The sequence below is a fragment of the Astatotilapia calliptera genome, chromosome 22 (genome assembly GCF_900246225.1).
Source record: "Astatotilapia calliptera chromosome 22, fAstCal1.2, whole genome shotgun sequence".
Lineage (NCBI taxonomy): Eukaryota > Metazoa > Chordata > Actinopteri > Cichliformes > Cichlidae > Astatotilapia > Astatotilapia calliptera.
Window position 1 is genome coordinate 16533572 of NC_039322.1, and position 21597 is coordinate 16555168.

The window sequence follows — 21597 nt, forward strand, 5'->3', positions numbered from 1 at the left end:
CAATTTACTGACATCTAATGGTGAGATTTTACATACTGTAACTTTAATGATAGTTGAAAATAGCCCAGGCGCACGGCTGCTAGGTGAGTACACAGTTTGTGTAATATGTGAATAAAAATAAATATAAGCTTTACCCTCTTTTCCAACCAAAAGTTCCCAGTAGAGTTTTTGACCTTCAGCTGTTTTCTTTCCGTTTTTGTTTTTAATATCTTACACACACACACACACACACACACACACACACACACACACACACACACACACACACGCACACACACGAAAAACATTTATGACTCGCACTCTCACCTCTTATTATTTTAAGTAGCTTAGTATAATGTATCTGTTACTTTAGCAATTTTCTCCCACTTCCCCATTAGGTTGATCTCTTTTACTATTTATTTATTACCATCAACTATTTGCTCAGTGTTAGTTTGATAAGTATTTTTTAAATATAAGGTAAATTTTACTTTTAATGAATTATACTTTATGCTTAAGTCTCCTTGTTCCTAGTACAACCTGCTTAAGACACGTGACAGCCGTTTGCGCACGCGCAGATTTCCTCCTCTGATCAGCTGACTTTGAGTGAGATGCTCTGTTGAAGGAGCCCCGTGTGTCTAAAACCCGCTGTTGTCTGCGCTATGTGCAGGAAACTGCGTGTGTTTGGCTGAAATATACCGAGTGGACTGCGCGCTGAAGCCGTTAAACGCGTCGGTGAGTACCGCGGTGCTTCGGTTAGTGACGTCGTGACACCGTGAGGCTACATTGATAAACAAGCTGCTGGTAGCAGCAGTAAGCTAACACTGCATGAAACGGGTTTATTCTGCTGTCACTGATTTTTTCTTCTTTCCTTTCCCTGATACCGAATCAAAGAGCGGCGGTTTCTATTCATGTGGCATTCTGTGTGTTTAATCAAGAGGAGGGTCGCTATTTAGCGGTCTGCATCAACAAGAAGTTGATCATATGACAGTCAGTCAGCAGACATGGAGACTTGTCTGTCTCTCCTGTGTAGCTGTGATGAAATCAGCCACTTCTGTATGTCTGTGGGACTCTTTAAAACCAGTGGGAAATAATGAGGAAGTTCAAGATTCAGAACCAAATAAGAATCAAAAGAGGAAGAAAGAGGATTTTTACATGACTCATTCAGTGTTAGTTTGACGTGTGTGTCTGTCTAATGCAAAGTGATCGGAAAGCACTGAGATTTTTCTTAATCAAAAGATGTGAGAACACAGTTTAAAGCAGGGTCTGTTGTGGATAGCCACACCATTGAACTGAACTCAGTTCTGTTCAATATTAATTTGATCTTTTGTATTTGATCTGTATTTCTTAAACTTTGTACCGATAATGTTTGCTCACATCTTCTGAGCGTGCCTCCTTAACTTTTAGAGAAGAATACAAATCTAGCAGTGATACTGACTTAAAGTTCTCTGCCTGTAATGAATCAAGAAGCTAACTGTACGTCCAGAGAAACAGAATCAACTTTTTGGGATTTTCTTATCTGGATTATTGAGAATGCATTTTAACAATCTTAGTTACAACATCAACAACATGGTTCATTTTTAGCAAAGACTGCACAACACTAGGTGGCTGTAGCTCAGGAGGTAGACCAGGTGTTCTAATAATCAGAAAGCTGGATGTTTGAGCTCTGACTGCTCCAGTCTGCATGCCTTAGCAAGATACTGAACCCCAAGCTTCTCTCTGATGCATCCATCAGAGTGTGAATGTCAGATAGGAACCATTTAGGTTGGAAAAAGGGCTTGTGTGAATGAGGCATGTATAGAGCGCTCAAGTAAAGTAGGAAAGCACTATATAAAAGCCAATACATTTACTTTTCATTGAGCACATAGCTGCTAACTCCTTTGTAATCTCAAACCCTTTGGCTATCCTGTGTTGTGGACAAAAAGTTAAAATTGTCCGCTTCGTATTTTTAACTGAGGCTCCAGATTTCCAGCAATATGCTCGAATTATCTTGGTCTGGTTCACCTGGAGAGGGTTATATTCTCAAATCTTTCTTTTTCTCAAGGCACATTAGTTCAGCTGTCTTCCACACACTCTAGTACAGCGGTCCCCAACCCCCGAGCCTCGGACTGGTACCGGTCCGTGAGTCGTTTGGTACCGGGCCACGAGAGTTGAGGCTCAGGTGTGAAATGTATAGTTTTCAGGGTTTTTATTGGTTTTCAGCGTTATTTTGTTATCGTTTTTATCGTTTACTCTGTTTTCCTTGGTCTCTTCACGTGTGTTATGAATAAATTTTCTTTTTTTCATTACCGGTACTAGTTTTATTTTGTTGTATTTATCCGCGACACCTTAAAGGCCGGTCCTTGAAAATATTGTCGGGCATAAACCGGTCCGTGGCGCAAAAAAGGTTGGGGACCGCTGCTCTAGTAAACTCCATCAGAAGCTGGATAACTTGTGTTTTTGCGATTTTTGTGGGAAATCACACAGCTGGTCTTCACTTCCTGGATGAGCTTGGTTAAGAAAGTCCTTGTTGCTTTTGCAGCTTTGTTGGCTAAATGTCAGACGTCCGTCCCTGCTATGCATCAGTCAAGTTCTTGTATTTTTCAGTGTGTTTAGTCTCATAATTGCGATTTAGACTGTAATCCTTAAACAACAATTTGCTCTCCACAAACAAACACACAGCTTTACCTCTGACTTCAGTCCATGTCTTATTAAAAACTCTACACTCATCTTTCAGGACTAGCAAACTCACATTTCTCATAAATGTTGGTTCCAAAGGAACATTTACAGTCATGCTTGCATAAGCATACCTATGTACATTAAAAAAGAAAATAAAGACAGCAAATTTGTATTGCGTATCTCCACAAAATCAGAAAAAATTGTAAGCTATTATCTCATTACAGCTTATGGTGAGGAATTTATCAAAGAATGTTTTGAGACTGAAAACAGGACAAGCTGCATGATGTATACTTATTTACATTTTAATTCCAATTTCCCACCAACCTAAAATGGGCCAATCAGGAAAAACCAATGGCTTGGATATGGCCGTACATTGGGCCCAGGTCTGGTCTAAAGGTAAAAGTAAAAGGTAAAAGCCATGCATTCATATGTTAATTAAGTAAAGATGCAAAATGAATAACCTGCCTCCAAAGCATTAGATAAGTATTATTATATTATCAGATTAGGATTTTACTGTAGCATTTCAGGTAGTGCTGCCCATTCACTAAATCGAAAACATAACATGAAAAAATTAAATCTTGTTTTTTCACCTTCAGTAACTTCCTTACATCAGCGGCACGGGGGACAAAATTCCTGCCAGCAGCCATGACAGAATTCTGGTTGATCTCGGCTCCCGGGGAGAAGACCTGCCAGCAGACCTGGGACAAGCTGATGGTGGCCACTACGCGCACCAACAACCTCTCCACTAACAACAAGTTCAACATCCCTGACCTCAAGGTGAAAAAACCCCAAAACACAGCAGTCCTCTGTGGCTAAGGCCTCAGTGATGAATGCATAGGTGGACACCAGCGTGGCCATTATTTGCCTTTTTGCTTATGTTTTCTGGTCTACCTCTAACAGGTTGGGACTCTGGATGTCTTAGTTGGCCTGTCAGATGAGCTGGCTAAACTAGACACTTTTGTGGAAAGGTAAAGTTTACTGAAACATGACAGAGTTTTGTGTAATGTGTTTGTCAGGCAGCGGAAGAGTTGTGAGCTCAGTTTTATAAAGAGTGAAAGAAACCTTTAGATAGAATCATGCTAATTGCTGTTTCGTTTTTCTGTTCTCTCTGCTCGTTTTCTATTCACTACTCATCCTGAAATCGGATGCAGTGTGGTAAAGAAGGTTGCTCAGTACATGGCCGATGTTCTGGAGGACAGCCGAGACAAAGTCCAGGAGAACCTGTTGGCCAATGGAGGTAACCTCTGCTTACGTAATCAGGCAGCTTCTTAGAAAAAACAAGTCTATTTGCTTTACAGCTATTAAAGTATATGGAAATGGAGATTGATGCTGATGTCTTTGATCTTGTTTCTACTTGATACAGTTGACCTGGTCACCTATGTCACCAGATTTCAGTGGGATATGGCGAAATATCCGATCAAACAGTCTCTGAAAAACATCTCGGAGATCATTTCCAAGGTAAAATCAACTCTCTTTGTAAATTAATTATTAATGCATTGTGTTGTATATTGCTGAAGTCCTGGTTGATGAGTTGAGATTTCATCTATTGTATTAAGACATAAATTGTCCCAGAGTACACTGACTATATCAGATTTTTCCAGCTGCACTGATCAGCGATGATGTATTCACCCATACCTGCTTGGTTTTCTAGCAAGTGACTCAGATAGACAACGACCTGAAGGCCAGAGCTTCGGCTTACAACAATCTAAAGGGAAACCTGCAGAATCTGGAGAGGAAGAATGCGTGAGTAAAACAGCCGTCACTAGCACAGACGTTTGTGGACACAGTGGACGAGTAGCTGTTGTTGTTGTACTTGTTTCAAGTCTGCTTGGAGTCCATCTGTGCATGGTTGAAGAGTTGTGTGTGATTACAAGGAATTTAAAGGGCACATAGTCATCTGTGCTGAGCCTCGTAATGAAATGTGTGTCCCTCAGACTACAGCGCACCCTTGCATAAATATGGGCCTATGTTGGCCCAGAGCGCTCATGCAAAAGAAATTATTCATCTCACAAGAGTTACTTTTGGTTAAGTGAAAGTTAACAACAAAAACAAAAACCATGCTTTTTTTTCCATTCATTGTGTTTCATTGATATTGTGGAATTGGGTGCTCTGCATTACAAGCTTTCACACATGGACACTATATATTTATTTTTTAATTTTTTAAAAAAAAGCTGGATTTAGAGTTGCACTGAAAATTTGTATGTTATGTGCATTTTTGTCACATGTATAGGATGTTTTTCTCATCACTGTAGAGTAAAACAATATTTTAGGTTGTTGCCTGAGCATAATGTGAAAACATCTTAGCTTTAATAATGTTAACAATACTGTTAGTATGTAACTTTATTCAACGTCTGTTTTCTTGTGCTCTGTGTATATGCATGTGTCTTTCTTCTAGGGGGAGCTTGATGACCAGAAGTCTGGCTGACATAGTGAAGAAAGAGGACTTTGTGCTGGACTCAGAGTACCTGATTACCATGCTGGTGGTCGTCCCAAAGTAAGTGCACCAGCATCATTGTATGCAGTGTGTGTGTCTTGTGAATACTTATTTTTTGAGCGCTTCTATTCATGGTGCAATCCCAGTTCCGAAAATGTTGGGACGCTGTGTAAAATGTGAATAAAAACAGAATGCAATGATTTGTAAATCTCATAATTCCCACATTTTATTCACAGTAGAACACAGAAAACATCAAATGTTTAAACTATGAAAATGTACCATTTTAATATAAAATAAGTCATTTTGAATTTGATGCTAACAAGTGTCAAAAACAAGGCCATGTCTAAAAAAACTACTGTGTTGCATGACCTTGACAAGGAGGCATGTCAAAGGATATTGCGTCCATGTTTTGCAAGGCCAATATACCCATAACTCAGAGCAAAAAAAGTTCAAGGTGAACTGAGGCCAAAACAACAAATAAAAACTTTTAAGGAACACTGCTACCTAATCCTTACGTGAAGCAAAACCAAACAAAAAGTGTGCTAAACTCACAAGCCAGAAACGAAGAGGGAGTTCAGCCCTTCTGCTTTAGTGATACACTCACACAGTGAGTGAGTTAAGGTATGTACAAAATATAAACACCAGCTAACAGTCACAGGGTCTAGCAGAACTAATGTGTCTCCACAAAAAACATGCACAAAACTATCAAAGGTTTGGAGGCCGAGGGCAGGACCAGAACGCTGCTGCTGTCATTTCTGTTAGGAAAGTGCTGCTGGGAGTAGGATTTTTATGTTATTTTATTTTTTCAAATACCAGATGTTGATAGGGACCAATCAGCAGCTGGCATGTCACCTGGCCCAGCCATGGATTCAGCCAATCAGGCGGAAACCTGCATAGAGAGGCTCAAAGATCCTCAGAGGTTGAGAGGTCACTCTCCTATATATAAAGCAGTGCCGAGAAACAACACTAACCACGTTCACGTGTGGAGTCTTTGCATTTGTAGATGGCGCAATAAACTGTTTTCACAGATGGTGATTTCTGGAAGTGTTCCTGAGCCCACGCAGTGATTTTAATGACAGAATCGCATGTTTTTAATGCAGTGCTGCCTGAGACACTGAAGATCACGTGCATCCAATAATGATTTTCAACCTTTTTCCTTGCACACAGAGATTTATCTTCTTTCAGTCATTGTTGATATTATGTATTGCAGGTGATATGTTTAAAGAAAGTCCTCACAATTGTATGTTGAGAAAACAGTTTCTTTTAACCACCACTTACATCTAATTTTCCAGCCGTTTGTTGCCTTTTTTTTTTTTTTTTTTTTTGAGATGCTTTGATGCCATCAACCTGAAAATTAGCTCAGATTTTAATTAAATTGTCCATTTTGTCATTGTAAACATTTGATGTTTTGCATGTCCTACTGTAAATTGTGGGGTTTATGAGATTTGCATAATAATTGCATAAGGTTTTTAATATTTTACACAGGGCTCCAATGTTTTTGGAATCTGAGTTGTAGACAGTGCGAAGACGTTTTGTGATCATTAATTTATGAGCAAGTAATTTCATAACTGTACAGAATTTGGCTGTGGTAAAGGTTAAATTTTTAATTTTGGTCTGAGAATGGTTTTTATCAAAATAAAATAAAAGTCAAAGATGTTATTTTCTAATTTCCACCCTCATCAGGACGAGCTACGCTGACTGGCAGAAGACATACGAAACGCTGGCTGAAATGGTCGTACCACGCTCCACCAAGTAAGTCCTCCCTAGACGCTGCTAAATACAAAAGGTACAAGAAAGGTCTGCTTTTAAATATATTTGTGCATGTCATGAATTGCACATGGCTGTTCCATGTTATTATGATAACAGTTGAGGTAGACCAGAATTTTTACTTCCTGTGTCTTCTTCTGAGTTTAACTTTGTGCTTGACTCTGATTAAAACTGGAACCATCTCACGTGTGAACTGTAAAAAATTATTTGACCCGTATTAGAATAGAAGACGTTACGTGGTTGACCTGTAGAAGGCAATTGATCCTGTGTCAACATGGCCAGGTGATTTAGGACATTGTGTTTAGACTTTCTGGGCAAATGTGACCTCAACATCCTGATGATCCAAATCTGGAGCTGTCTCAGCAGGAAGACAGTTTGCATAGTTTGATTAAACAGAGTTTATTCTTAGCTGAAAATATTCTCCAGTGTTGATTTCTATGGTCACCAGTGAGGGATGTTTCACTTTATAGTATAATTATAGTTATAGTAAATCCAACTTAACAGGTATCAACAGTTCTTTTCCTTTTTTTAAAACTCCTCTAAACTGGCATGGTGGTAAGACAAGCCAAAGTGTATCAGTTTTTCCAACCTTCTCAGCGTCTGGTTTAACATGAATTTCTGTATTTTTCTCACTTCAGTCATTTTTATTTTCTGACAAACTGAACTGTTTTTATTAAAGTGTAGTCCAACTTAAGTGAGTGCAAACATGTGTGGACTGTTGTACTATTACTATTACTATTTTAAACAGTCCAATTTGCAACGTTGCAAAGGTCAGCAGCTGAAGAAAGTAAATTACTGTTAAATAAAATAAACGTAAAAATTTTGTTTTATTGAAATTTATTATTTTTATACTAAAAAGTTTGATTTGCATTTGAAATGTATTTTTATTATATTACATAATGTTTATTTTAAACATTAAATTTACATTTAAATATAAATGTATTGCATCTCTGTGTGGTTGCATTGTTGCTCCACAAATACAAATACTCTGCTGTATTGATATATTTTCCCACACCTCTTGTGCATTCTGTCCTCATCTCCAGGCTGCTGTTTGAAGACAGCGACAGCGGTCTGTTCAGTGTCACCCTCTTCAGGAAAGCTGTAGATGACTTCAAACACAAGGCTAGAGAAAACAAGTAAACTCTTCCACTTCTGTTTACTCAAAAGAATATGAGCTTTTCAGAGTTAATGTCTAAAGCTTATGTTGCGTGTTGCACTTGATACACTCCAGCCAATCCAGCTTTGTGTTTTCTCTGAATGACAAATGTTTCCTTTAGTTATAAATGCTCCATAAATAGATAAGTGGCTCATGAGGATTTAAGTAGGGTGTGTGTGTGTGTGGGGGGGGGGGGGGGGGTAGGTGCTTGATTATACTCATCTCTGTGAAAGCTGATAGCCATCTCTCTGCTGTGTGTCCTGGCTCAGGTTTACAGTGCGGGACTTCCAGTACAATGAGGAGGAGATGAAGGCAGACAAAGAAGAGATGACACGCTTGTCCACCGACAAGAAGAAACAGTTTGTATGCCTGCTGCTTACTTCAGTAACAATGTGTGTAGTTAGTGGAGCTCGCGCTGTACAGAAAGAATTGCTTTTGTAGTACATCTGTACATCCTTTTGCAGCTGCTGTTTATAGTTAACTAGTAATCAGAAAGTAAGCATGCCGTTTCATTTTCATATTGCTGTGGTATTTATCACCCTTACTTTTAAGAATGGTAAAAATTGATGATATGTTGTTGCATTTAATCTAGGGCCCTTTGGTACGATGGCTGAAGGTGAATTTCAGTGAGGCCTTCATTGCGTGGATTCACATAAAAGCTCTACGCGTGTTTGTGGAGTCGGTGCTCAGGTGAGTTGTCTTACAGGAGATTATGAATTTATTAATGTACAGATGTGCATCCTTTACCATCAGGCTCTCGAATTCATGGTTACCTTGTATTTCATAGATATGGGCTGCCAGTCAACTTCCAGGCTATGCTGCTTCAGCCCAACAAGAAGAACATGAAGAAACTCAGAGAGGTGCTGTACGACCTGTACAAGCACCTGGACAGCAGTGCTGCAATCATTGACGTGAGTCTCAGCAGCACGTTTGTTCATTACTTACCTGTTTGTTTGTTTGTTTGTTTTTGGCAGTGTTAAATGAAGTAATCTGAGGACTGTGTTATACAGTAAAGTAAGAATCCACCACAGATTATGACCTCGAGTCTAAATGACCTTTATACTAAAAACACAAACTGGATAAAGGATGAATGCTGGTTTCCAGTTTGCGTCACAGTTGTTTTTGGAGTGGCTACAGGAGGTAGAGCAGGTCAGCTACTAATCTTAAGGTTGGTAGTTTGATCCCGGGCTACTCCAGTCTACATGCCAAAATAACATTGGGTAAGGTACTAAAACTCAATTCATTCATCCCAGAGTGAATGTGTGTGTGAGTAGGTAAATGAGATGTGTTGCGTAAAGCACTTTTGAGTGCTCACGTAGAGTAGAAAAGAGCATCCATGCTTCCATGCTAGCTGCAGGTGACTGCAGCAACCACTTGCCAACTGGTTGGGGAATGCACATTTTTCCCAGCGGCCTTCGGTTGCGTGGTGGAGGAGAGATAACTGACTGATCACTGACCGGTTTCTAGGCCTGCATGATGCATTCATTAGTACTAGTTAACTGGTTTCAAAGTAAATGCCAGCAACAACTGGCCAAGGGAAAAAGAGTTGCTGATTGGTCTTTATTTAAGTGAGGAAAAAATATTTTTCCAAAGAGAACGATAATGTATTGTCATATTCTCTTGTATAATTACTGTTCTCTGCCTTCAGGCCTCCATGGACATCCCAGGGCTGAACTTGAGCCAGCAAGAGTACTACCCCTATGTTTACTACAAGATCGACTGCAACCTGCTGGATTTCAAGGTCTAGATACATTATCATCACGTGCAGGAGTGTTCTGATGTGACACTTTCACATCCACAAACCTTAAATTATTTTTACTCTAGACTTTTTTTGTGTTCTTCCTTCTTTTCCTGTGTTTTATGTTCCTAGTACATTCCTGGGTCTCCTCCCTTATAAGTTGTTAGGAATCAGAGTGCTGATTAGCGACTGTACTTAGGATCTGTTTTAGAGGTAAACTGGTCTCTAATCACAACTTCTGTTCCAACATACTTAAATGAGAGCTAACTTTTTTGTTGTCTTTTTCTGTTTGTGCCACACTACTTAAGTAAACAGCTTCCTCCATCTCAATAGTTGGTATTCCCTCATTGCTTCAAATGCTATGTAAAATACAGTGTTTTTACTGTCACTACTTCCATACCCTACTTGTTAAAATTAACATGAAAGGTATATGTGGGGTAAGTGGGAATAAAAATAAATAAATAAATCAGTGTGCGTGTTAACTACAGTATTTATTTCAAGCCTCCAAAATCAGTGAATATGTTTGTTCAGTTTTTTAAAAGTGACGTGTTTATAGCTCCCTGTAAGGAATGCCTGTTTGTAAGTAGATGTTGACAGTTGTTTCTGCTTCTCAAGCTAAAACCTGTGAAACACTGAAACTGGTCATTTTACGGTACAAAGAAGCAATATGTTCGCTGATCTTATGCTCCTGTGATTTCTGTATATCAAGCCGTTTGAGAACAATGAATAATGTGTATATGTGCAAATACTGTATTGTCAGTATATCTATAAATTAAAACACATATTTAAATAAATGTGAAATTAAATACTCTATGAAAGATCCTTGACTTTGGCTTTTTATGCTGTGTAAACCTGCTCAATAAAGTAATGGGGGAAAAAAAGATAAAGGCTAAGTTGTTAAGGGGTGTGACGATTTATGAGGAAATAACATCTCTCTGAAATAAAGGTGTGGTTTTAGGTACTACAATGACCATTTTAAGGTTACTGTTGATACAAGATACACTAACAAAAAGCGTATCTTAAAGATAAAACATACACTAATCAGTTAGACAAAAACAACCATGTGCAAAATGACCAGACTCTTCAAAGAGATGCAAAACAAAGATAAATGAATGCAAATTGATTCCAGTGACAATGCTGAGGGATATCAGGAGGGTGTGAGGTTTTGTCTTATATCTTATTCCAAAGTTCATCTTATTTTTCTCTTTGTCCATGTATATGCATGTGTTTTTACACAAAGATGCACATCAAGCTCATAATGATTCACATGTTTGTTTTTTCTCATTATTTGGCTTTTTGTGTCTTTTACAAAATACCTACTCTACATATTCAGTGTTTCTTAATAAGAAGGAGCATATTATTCATTTTCTGTTACCAAACACAGCTATCCATCCACACACGCATTTGTGGGCATGTTTACTCTGATCATAAAGTATTTTAAGCCATTTAAAGCTTCATTATTATCAAATGCAGATCCCCTATAAAAAGTTATTTATTGGCGCCTTATTAAATATGAAAACTGGCATCCACGTTTTGTTGTTGATTGTGAAGATTTAACTCGATAAATTTCATTAAACACAGAAAGAGCAGTTTCGTTTGGCACACACGTTTCCATGTTGATGATGAGGATGCTGGCCGTAGTGATGATGCTGACAATAGCAGCTGTTGATTTCCCTTGTGGCCAATCAGCAGCCACTTTAAGCTCCGCCCTCTCCGGGTGACGCAGGTAGCTCGTGCTGGTCAGCTGGCTCTGCTGTTTGAGGAGAGCAGCAGCTTCAGAGCCGCCGACTGATGATGGAAACACGGATGGAGCTTTAGTAGAGAGCCAGGGAGGAGATGCTGCGGATGCTGTGAGACAAAGCGAGCCGTGTTTAAGCCCGCGTCAGCCTCAGCTACACCTGCCGTGGATGATTATCTCGATGGGTTGTGGAGGGAGTCGGGCGGACGCGATCATCGAGCCGAGGTACCATGAAAGCTGGACAAGAGAAACAGAATCGACATGGCTTACTAACACGGATGTAGAGACCCCTCTTCCAGTAGCAAACAGTAAGAGCCTCGTCATCTCTAAAATAATGAAGAGAAAGATCTTCCATTAAGATGCAAATCCAAATGCATTCTCTTTAGGTGCCATATATGCTGACAGGGTGCAGCCACAAGCTAAACAAACCACTCACACCACAACTTGACCGAGCTGACACAGCCATCGCAGCCATCTCTACTATCTTGTTTTCACGTTTGAAAGAGTGCCACATTTCAAACACTAACCACTGTCCTGTAGGTAAACCTCTGGAAGCCAACATAAGGGAGAAGAGGATGGTGAACACGGGCACCCAGTGTGGGAAGCAGGCCCTCACCACCAGCAGCTCCAACCACCAGAGGAGACCCAGACGCTCTTTTAGTGATGTAGGTGTCACTGGTAGCAGGTACTGGCATGTGTGAGTCCTAAAACATCTTTGCACACATGGTCATGAGCAGGATTTGAGCACCACCAGTAATGCCACACACCAAACCTGCAAAATCACCGTCATCGTCATTAAAGTGTAACTATATTCATCATTAGCTTTTAACATGTTTACATAGAGTGCAGCTAGAGAAGCTTAATCAGCTCGAGCCATCCACATGCCATTTATGCAAGGGCCTCACAGCATTTAAAATGTCATAAAAGCTTTGTTTGCAATTTTACATAACAATAATGTTCATAGATGATTTACAAGACAGCTATAAGAAAATAATTAAACAGTAATACAAAAATGTAAGATATTCCTAATATTTCTGATTTAACTTATTCAAGTGAGATTTTTTGCATTAGTTTATCGTACATACCAGAAACTCTTTGAGCTAATTGTTCTGTTTTTGCTGTGGGAAATTTTGTAAAGACACTTAAATATAGTTCACACATACTGTCTCACTTACTGCTCATTCATTATATTACAAAATGTCAGTTCATCTGACCTTCGTCAGGTATAAAATTAACATCCCTCCATTATCATTTGTACACTCACTGGCCACTTTATTAAGCACACCTGTTCAGCTGCTCATTAATGCAATCAGCCAATCACATGGCAGTAACTTAATGAATTCAGACATGTAGACAGTCAAGGCGGCCTGCTAAAGTTCAAACTGAGCACCAGAATGGAGAAGCAAGGTGATATAGGCGACATCGATTGTGACGTCATTGTTGTCAACATGAAGGTATGGATCCATCTTGCCTTGTATCAAAAGTTTAGGCACCATGGTGTGGGGGATATTTTCTTGGCACACTGTGAACCCACAGTACCAACAGACCATTGTTTAAATGTCATAGCCCACCCAAGTATTGTTGCTGACCATGCCCATCTTTTTATGACCACAGTTTACCCATCTTCTGATGGCTTCTTATAACATATCACGTCACAAAGCTCAGATGATCTCAAACTGGTTTCTTGAAGAAGACAATGAGTTCAGTGTATTCAAATGACCTCCAGAGTCAGCAGATTTTAATCCAATAGAGCACCTTTGGGATGTGGTGGAACTAGATATTCACATCATGGATGTGAAACAGACAAATCTGCAGCAGCTGCGTGATGCTGTCGTGTCAGTATCGACCAAAATCCTCCGAGGAATGTTTTCAGCACCTTGTTGAATCTGTGCCTTGAAGAATTACGACAGTTCTGAACGGGGCACTAGCAAAGTGTACTTAATAAAGTGATTGGTGAGTTTATCTTTTTAAAAAGGAAAAGTAATAACAGAAACTCTCTTTTTTGTGAGGTTTAAATTGAAAATATTTTTGTTGTTCTCAAAACTGAAATAAGCTTTAAAAAAAGATCTGAAAAATTATTTTATCTTACCAATTATATTTCAGTTTTTCTAAATGACAGTTAAAAATATGTATTAATAATTTAACCTTCCACACATGGAAGAACCTCAGTGACTCACCTCTCAATTGGCCATCTTTGCCCACTCGCTGTTTGTCTAGTGCGGTGACATTTAAATGAAGTGGGATTCCAAATCTTTTCACAGCAATCTACTCGTGACTCCAAAAGGAGGTCATCAAAGGAGGCCAGCGCTTTGTCTAAGGATGGGCAGCCGGTAAGCGCCAACAGCAGTGACGATCCAGAACCTGAAAACGCCTCTGACGAAAGATGAACCTCCACGAGGAGGAAGACGGCTGTAGGTGCGAGTGCCTCTCCAGAGAACAAGATGGAGATTTGAAGACGTGCGTGGCTGATTTTATTTATTTATTTTTATTTTCTATTTTTTTGCAAGATCCTGGCTGTTGTTTGCAGTGATTTACGACACAAGCACCTGCAAACGTCTCCATCCAAAGACCTGTGGATGCTGCATCTTCGTTGTGCCATTGCAAATGCATGTGCAAAGAAGAGAGTGGGTAGCGAGCAATGTTCACACTTTACACCATGCTTCTCTCCCATGCTTATGGTGCCAGTCAGGGAATGTGTCACTGTTTTCAGCCAGTGTGAAGAAAAAAAACAAAACAAAAAAGAGCAGATTGTCCCATATGCACATGATAATTACAAGCAGTGTGTTCTGTGTGAGGCCTTCCTAAGAATTTGCTTCAGTTCTTTGTGCAAGTATACTCCTTTTGTTGTGAATGATTATCAGTAGTATGGGAACTAATACCGATGCTGTTTAACCTCAGTCAATTCTGTAAGTAATTTTAATTTAAAAGAACCAGAAGTGCTGTTTAGAAGCTGAGACTTGGAGGCGTGAAGCTCGAAGGCTAAAGACTGCCTTTTCCAGCCTTTCGCAAGACATACAAACACATCCGCATGTGCCTACAATTAATCTTGATTCAAAGTGCTGTTGTGTTCTCTTTCAGAGTTTGATTTTTAAAGTTTGCTTTATACTGTTGTGTTCAATACTTCTACTTTACTCTCTGTTACGTTGTAAAATGCACACTTTATATTTAGTATTGTAACATGTAAATTTTTTTGGCTTAATACCGGTCTGCATGTATAGATCGGTGCTATGTTAATTTAATCAAAGTCTCTGCCCAAACTTGATCAATAGCAAGCCATTAAAAAATCAATTAAAAAAAGCCTATCCAACATATGTAAATACAAGCATACTCAGGAGGATTTTCAGGATGGGGCATCTGGCAAATTAGATCATATGACCAGCAGATGGCGTAGTTGACCAGCTGAGGTCTTAATATCTAAACACAAAGAGGTTTGAAAGTGGTAACAACCACATTAAGAAAAGCTCTGACTTACCGGAGGCTGTCGGCTTTACATGATTGTATGAAGGACAATCTGTTGGTCATATAAATAAATTTAAGAATCTGAATTAAAATGGTGTGCATGTGATAATGATCGCTTGTCAAGAGTTTTTAATGACTTTACTTAGATGATGTGATGAAATGTGTACAGACCGTGCCATATTTGTGATGGCAAAACAAACCTCAACGTGTATGTTTCAAAATTACTTTTTTCTTCTTTGCATTAAAATATTTGCTGGCTTTGTAATGTATGAAATCCAGGGGGAAAACAAGTGATCTGAGCATTTATTTCTCATTACACGAATTAAAAGAAATCAACCTTTTCTGTTTCCTATTGTGATTAGACTGGAAAAGCATCCGTTTTGCACTGAGCTATAAACTGTTTCAATTATAAGATAAAGTTTCAAAAGCGTTACTGACTACATTTCCCAATGTAAAATTGGCTTAATTGTAATTATGTGTAATGGTCTCTTTACCTTTAAGAGAGTAATTCATTAGTTTTGCCCAAGCATTATGTAGCCAACTCTGACAATCTCTGATGAGTGAGCAAATCATTTTATAAAACAGTTTTCTGTCATGAGTTTCTTTGTACTTTGCTTCCAAGAAAACAGACTTCATTTTAATTTTATTTTTAAAGTGGTCATGAGCAATAGTTCTTCTCTAGGTGATCTGAAGGTCTTTCAAATGTTTTCTTTTGACATTGGGTGCTTATTCGATTATTTTTAATCCAGTCCTTGTACTTGACCATTTTCAGAGGAATGTGTTTTTTTTTTGCTGTTGTTTCTTTTTTTTCTTCTTTTTTTTGGTGGCCTTTTTGTGCCTGTTAAGCAGTCTGTTAGGCCACTAAGGCCACTTGTCAGGTCCTGTGTCAGCTGGTCCATCATTGGTAATGGTAAAGAAATAAGTTCTTCATAAGGAAGGGAAACAGGAACAGAAGGCTGAGGCATGCCAAACTACATAAGAACTGAACTCAAAATCAGTGACAAAAGGTCTTGTGGAGTGATGAATCCAAATTTGAAATTTTGGTTAAGATTGTCAGTATATATGGAGGAGGTCAGGACAGGGGTAAAACACTGAGATTTTGATCTACTTTGCAGTACCAGCTAGAAAGAATCTAATTGACAGTGGCTTCATTTTTCTGCATGACAATGACCCCAAACACATGGATAGAAAAACACACAATAGCACACCATCAGTCAAGTTCAAGCTGTGTTGAAGACTAAAGGCAGCCATACTGAATATTGACTTTGAAGCTGGTTAGAATTGCACAAACTCTGTTTTTGACTGAAATCCTGTACTTCCAAGTATGTTTGCAAATGTTTCAAGAAATATCTGCGCCCAATTCCCATTTCCTTGAAAAATAGTTATAGGAGTAAGTACGGTACAGTCCACCACATGATTTGTTGACCTTTGTGACACACCTTTTTAAAACAAAAGCCCAAATCAGGTGTGTCGACTCATACTGTATGCTTAGTATTTTTTTAATAAAATATATTTGATAGTTTTATTTTATATAATTTAAAATGATAATTTATTGATTTATATTTTTGATCAAAAAAATATGACCCTTGATTACACACCGGAAGTTCTGTGAGTTATAAAAGACAGGAGTTTTGGCATGTTGCTGATGTTGATTGGTAATTAAACGTTCAGGCTTTAGGACCGCGCGGATCACGTTCTCGGTTGGCTGTGGCTCGGTGTGAACCGTTGGTGCTCCACGGCCACGGTACAGATAACACCTGGCTGACGGACGAGGCTACATCTTATCATGTAGCTGGGCAGCTCTGGGACGTTACCCGACAAACCTGTTCGTTTTCCCCTTTACGTTATGCGGACAAAAATGATTTGAGGATGGCCAAACGACCGGGGACTGAGGATGGGATGGTGACTTCGCCCACCGTTCTCCGGAATTTCGCCGCCGATTTGAGCATCGGAGACGTGAACATGGACTGCAGCGACGGAGCCGAGGAGCTCTCTTTAGAAGAAATCCTGGCTTTGTACAGCCAGCCGATAAACGAGGAGCAGGCATGGGCAGTGTGTTACCAGTGTTGTCGGACTTTAGCGCAGAAACACCGGAGGAGAAGCTCCAAGTCTGCTGTTGTCTCATCAGCCGAGCACCCGAGAAGGATTGAGGGACCCGGGAATGTGAGGCTCGGGAGAGACGGGACTGTCAAACTGCACTTTGAAGACAACGCAGGTAACTAAACCAACCAACCAAGACCGGGCAGGTGTCCGCTTTAGCTTTGTGTGCTATGAGTAACTGCACAGGTTAAACGAGGGAGACTGGCTTTGAACAGGCAGCCGTCAACAACGACAACAAAAAGCATTTTCCTCCACATCCCTGACAGGCCAAACGAATGGAGCATCCCTACGAAGAGGCCATGTTGTTGTAGCTGCCTGCTTTTAGCCATGTGGCGATTTTGTTTACAGGCGCCTATTAATAATACATCATAGATCACCGCATAGCTGCTGGGGGGGAGACCACGAAAGCTTGTGTGATGAATTATTTACGTTGCGGGTTTGTTCTCATAACAGCGGCTGATATTTACATCACAAACATGATTCATATTAAAGCTCTGTTTAGACTGGTTTGTGAACAGGGCTGCCTCACAGCCACTCTCCCCTGGAGTACAGCGGTCAGTTAGTCAGCAAACACAAATCACGTGACCTGTTCAAATTGCAGAGCACCTTTTTGGGTGCCAGACTGCGGTGAAACAAAACACTCCCTACAAGCACGAGGCCGGAGACAGATGAGTCATAGCTGCTCTTTGTTGTGACATTTTGGGGTGAATTGGGGACAAATTTGGGGCCAGGAGGCAGAATCCATTCAACAGCAAGGTGCCAGGTGTAGGCTGAGAGGTTCCACGCAATTTAAATCTAGCTGGATGGAAGTTTGTGTACGCACGTTGACTGTATACATCCTCTATATCCACTCTGTTTTTGTTTCCGTCATGCGATTTAGAGGATCCTTGAACTCTTTAATACAGGCTCATTTTCTATACAGATATTTTTGGGTAGTAAATAGACTTTTGTTCTGTGCTTGGCTGTACAGATAGAAAGCAAGTTATGTTTAATTCAATTCAGATTTTTTATATGGCACCAAATCACAGCAGTAATCGCCTCAAGATGCTTCACATTGTAGGGTGAAGACCTTAAAATAATACAGAGAAAACCCCACCAGTCAGATGACCCCCCACTATGAGCAAGTGCTTGGCAAAAGTGGGGGGGGGGGGGAACACCCAAACGTTTAACAGGAAGAAACCTTTGCGAGAACCAGGCGGGATGGCAGATATCTGCCACGACCGGTTTGGGGTAAAGGGAGGAAGACACTGTAAGAGAGTCAGAGGTTAATAATAAGTAATGCAGAGAGGTGTATAAACATGGTAAAAAAGAAACACTCAGTGCATCATGGGAAGCCCCCAGAAATCTAGGCCTATTGCAGTGTAACTAAGGGAGGATCGTCAAAATTGTACTTTTAAATATCCTAGGAATAATAAGTAAACCAGCAGTCTGGGAGTGACACGATCTGTTTGGTTGATACGGTACAATGATGTCTTTAAGATAAGCTGGATCTAAAGTGAGAGTAGATGTCTAAGATGAAAACGCTCGACTTCTATAAGACCCACACCAGAAAAACGTATTAGAAGCCAGCAGGTCTCTGTGTACTGAAACTACAGATGAAACTGTAGTGTATCTCTATACACAGGAGAAAGGCTTAGTCTTGTACAACAGCTCAGGTGTGGAGAAAGGTGTGTAATGCCTTTAACTGCATTCCATTAATATTTCAGAGATGAGATTGGGTGTGTCTTTCTGCGCAGCCACATTATGTGGGGAACCTATTTGAACCTTTCTTATTTTTTCCGTCCCCCTGTCTTGAGTTGACCCCTCTGTCCAGCTCTGCCTTGTCTAGACTAACCAGTAATATTGTCTTCCTGTGACTCCGGCTCTCAGAATAAACAGATTCACTTGGTGCTGCTTAGCATCTTTGCACCACCAAAAATAGAACAAATGTGTTGATTAGATGCACTGATTTTCAGAGTGCACATCAGTTCGAGATTATGGGGAGAGTCCTCTGCTGCTCCTCCTCGCTGGTGGCTGGAGTATTTTTGGGACAGCTTGGCCCTGTCCTGATTCCTATTAGGCCTGGTGATGAGAGAGATGTGAGACCTATTAAGCATCCAGCAGCTGAGTGGCTAGTGTACCACACCGGCATAAAATCAGGGCTTATGCAACCTGCATATGGCCTGCATGAGTCAGTGACAAGGTGGCATGATTTGGCCAGCTCCCAGACCACCAACAATAAGCTCCTCAACCCCTCTAGTGATATTGGCCTATATTAAGATTTTGACTGCTGCTGTGGGTGGTTATCAAGAAATCTCAGCAAGCGAAGAAGTGTTTATTTTCGTGACGCACAGCAAACAGAATCGGACTAATAAGCAGCACCAAGTCTTGGCTTATTTTGCGGTGAATCGAGGCGTGATGAACATGCTGCAGTCAGATCGGTTCACATGGAGCATGGGAAAGAATACCTTTGCCTCCTCTCCTGAATGCTGCATCAGACGAGACGTTTACCCTGATTTCAGTGATCCATACCAGCAGGAGCTTCTTTTCCTTCTAAATTTATTTGACTTGCAGGTAGTGATGGTTAAAGACTTAATTATCGTGTCTCTCTGTGAAAGCCGCGAATGCCTTTCAGCAGCACAGAGGCTATTTGAATGGACAGAATAGTCAGGCTGACACTACTCTCCTCTAAATATGTCCGCTGAGATTTACTTGGCCTGCAAGGGTCCTGGCTGAGCCACCGCTCCTCTGCTGGGACAAACAGAGGATCCAGTGTTTCCCGAATGAGTATTCATGAGTAATTGTTGGCTGTTATTTAGTGGCCTGCAACAGAGTTGTTGCACACTATGAAACAAATGTTTTTCATGGATGTGTCCTTGAGCAGGAAGTCTAATTTTATTTGAATAGTTTATGAGTTGAAGCCTAAATGGCACCAGTGTTAGTACGCAGAATGATTGCATCTCTGGCCAAAGTTTCTCATTTATATGCGATGACCTAATTTTACAGTCTGGACTGTTGCTCTTTCATTCTGTACTTTAAACTGTTGCCTCATTCTTACCGGTGGTTATAGGTAGCTCAACTCGCTGCCTCAGGTAACTTAATTAGGGCTGAAGTTCATAATTTTAACTTTAACCAATAGTTAAAAATTCCTAGTCCTCCCAGCACCTGGAATTTTAAAAGTTCCTCGTTTTCTTTCTTTCATGTTGTTTATGGGTGAAAAAACTTTGTAATGATTTGAAGTCATTTGGAGCAGTAGTACCCTCAACAGAGTTGTTGCACAGGCTGAAAATAACCCCTGTATCAACATCCCTGTGTTGGTGTTGTTCCCAGATCATCATAATTAATGTCACATTATCGTGATGTCATAGTTTTGCGATGTAGAAACACCATCCCGACACACACCGAACCCTGACCCCATAACTGTAACCCAAACCACATCCTAATCCCGAACTCTCCCACATTGGCTGTTATTTTCCACATCGCAAAGCTATGGGAATATGAAATATATGAAATTGTATTGAAAAGGAAAAATTTAGATGTTGGGTCAGGATGTTTTGGAGATATATTTCGAGCATTATTTTTCCATCATGTAAGATGGATATTATGAACAGACGTGTTTGAACACAAACTGCAGTCTTTTTCTAAACTTAAAGTAATTTTTATGCTGTTGGCATTAAAAATCGGATTTATTGTTATATTTTTCTTCTGGATACAAAGGAACTGCTTATTTCTATTGATTTTTAGGATGCTTTGTGGACATCTTGAGGCAGTGCTGGGTGGAAAAATAATTGCCTGAAGAGATGTGGAGACCCTGATTTGCTTAGTCTTTTTTTTCTTTTTTTCCCCAAAACATGAAAGATAATGTGTAGTCATTTTTTTTTATTTAATTAAAAAAACCAAACAATAATTGGTAACATTTCACCTTTTATGCAGGTATTTATTGAAAGGTCATAAACTTTAGGTATTGATTTCTTTTATTTTTCTTTCCATTTTAAGCAATGTATCCATGGAAACAAGAGCGAGAGAATGAGAGCAACGTTTCGATGTTTGAATCAGAATCAGAATCAGAATCAGAATACTTTATTGATCCCTGGGGGAAATTATTTTTTGTTACAGTGCTCCATTTTAGACCAACATTAAGACAAGACAGACAATATGCTAACTAAGAATAGTACAATATATACATATATATATATACATACATACATACATAAGTCACTTATAAATAAATAGTTGGAAAAGAAACATGTGTAGTTGTAATGAAAATACTACTACAAGCAGCCCCCAGTGGCTGGTTTTGACATCTCTGTCTGCCTCAGGCGATGTGCGAGCAGTGTGCCGTGACTTGAGAGGAAAACATAATAATTTATTAACTTGCTCTTTTTACAATCATCTTCAGTGCCGTTGAGTAATCTTGCTCGCGTCTTCTAACCTCCATTTTGGTTTGTAACACCGTGTGAAGTTTTCCTCGCTTCGAGGCGCCTTTGGATGATTTGTACAGTGCGTTCCCATTAATGATTAAGAGGGTGTGTTTGACTTGGTGATTGTTACAGGCAGCTACTTGCACAATAAGTGACATCCTCATTGTATGA

At 39.8% G+C, this 21597-nt stretch overlaps 3 protein-coding genes across 13 annotated transcripts in view; all 3 read left to right on the forward strand.

Annotated features, from left to right (window-relative positions):
• Positions 1-536: 536 nt before the first annotated feature.
• atp6v1c1b (ATPase H+ transporting V1 subunit C1b) lies at positions 537-10549 on the forward strand. The gene is made up of 13 exons (XM_026156900.1): positions 537-711; positions 3231-3411; positions 3535-3602; positions 3786-3871; positions 3998-4092; positions 4286-4377; positions 5030-5128; positions 6752-6820; positions 7879-7971; positions 8261-8354; positions 8584-8681; positions 8779-8902; positions 9640-10549. Exons 2-13 carry the CDS (start codon positions 3280-3282, stop codon positions 9736-9738), a joined length of 1149 nt encoding a protein of 382 aa, XP_026012685.1. The 5' UTR covers positions 537-711; positions 3231-3279; the 3' UTR covers positions 9739-10549.
• A 924-nt stretch (positions 10550-11473) lies between these two features.
• On the forward strand, positions 11474-15306 carry LOC113014691 (brain and acute leukemia cytoplasmic protein). Of its 4 annotated transcripts, XM_026156371.1 has the most exons (4): positions 11474-11775; positions 12008-12132; positions 13729-13882; positions 13975-15306. In XM_026156371.1, the coding sequence occupies exons 1-3, from the start codon at positions 11637-11639 to the stop codon at positions 13852-13854; spliced, it is 390 nt and encodes a 129-aa protein (XP_026012156.1). In that variant the 5' UTR covers positions 11474-11636; the 3' UTR covers positions 13855-13882; positions 13975-15306. The 4 variants fall into 4 exon arrangements, with proteins under 4 accessions (XP_026012156.1, XP_026012155.1, XP_026012157.1 ...); XM_026156370.1 differs by having other exon boundaries at positions 13729-15306; XM_026156372.1 differs by lacking the exon at positions 13975-15306 and having other exon boundaries at positions 12008-12164; positions 13729-13866.
• A 1254-nt stretch (positions 15307-16560) lies between these two features.
• spire1a (spire-type actin nucleation factor 1a) overlaps positions 16561-21597 on the forward strand; it is a 32592-nt gene continuing 27555 nt past the window's right edge. For all 8 annotated transcript variants that reach the window (XM_026155974.1, XM_026155976.1, XM_026155975.1 and 5 more), the window contains exon 1: positions 16561-17141. In XM_026155974.1, the coding sequence (XP_026011759.1) occupies positions 16796-17141 (346 nt within the window). In that variant the 5' untranslated portion in view covers positions 16561-16795. The remainder of the gene's footprint in view (positions 17142-21597) is intronic.

What these genes read in the sequence shown, in the direction of transcription:
- atp6v1c1b (XM_026156900.1), top strand. Translation starts at nt 3,280, where the DNA reads ATGACAGAATTCTGGTTGATCTCGGCTCCCGGGGAGAAGACCTGCCAG. An exon ending in TCAACATCCCTGACCTCAAG is followed by an intron (nt 3,412 to 3,534) that starts GTGAAAAAACCC and finishes TACCTCTAACAG; the next exon opens with GTTGGGACTCTGGATGTCTT. An exon ending in CACAAGGCTAGAGAAAACAA is followed by an intron (nt 7,972 to 8,260) that starts GTAAACTCTTCC and finishes GTCCTGGCTCAG; the next exon opens with GTTTACAGTGCGGGACTTCC.
- LOC113014691 (XM_026156370.1), top strand. Translation starts at nt 11,637, where the DNA reads ATGATTATCTCGATGGGTTGTGGAGGGAGTCGGGCGGACGCGATCATC. An exon ending in CCCTCTTCCAGTAGCAAACA is followed by an intron (nt 11,776 to 12,007) that starts GTAAGAGCCTCG and finishes ACTGTCCTGTAG; the next exon opens with GTAAACCTCTGGAAGCCAAC. An exon ending in CCAGACGCTCTTTTAGTGAT is followed by an intron (nt 12,133 to 13,728) that starts GTAGGTGTCACT and finishes ATCTTTTCACAG; the next exon opens with CAATCTACTCGTGACTCCAA.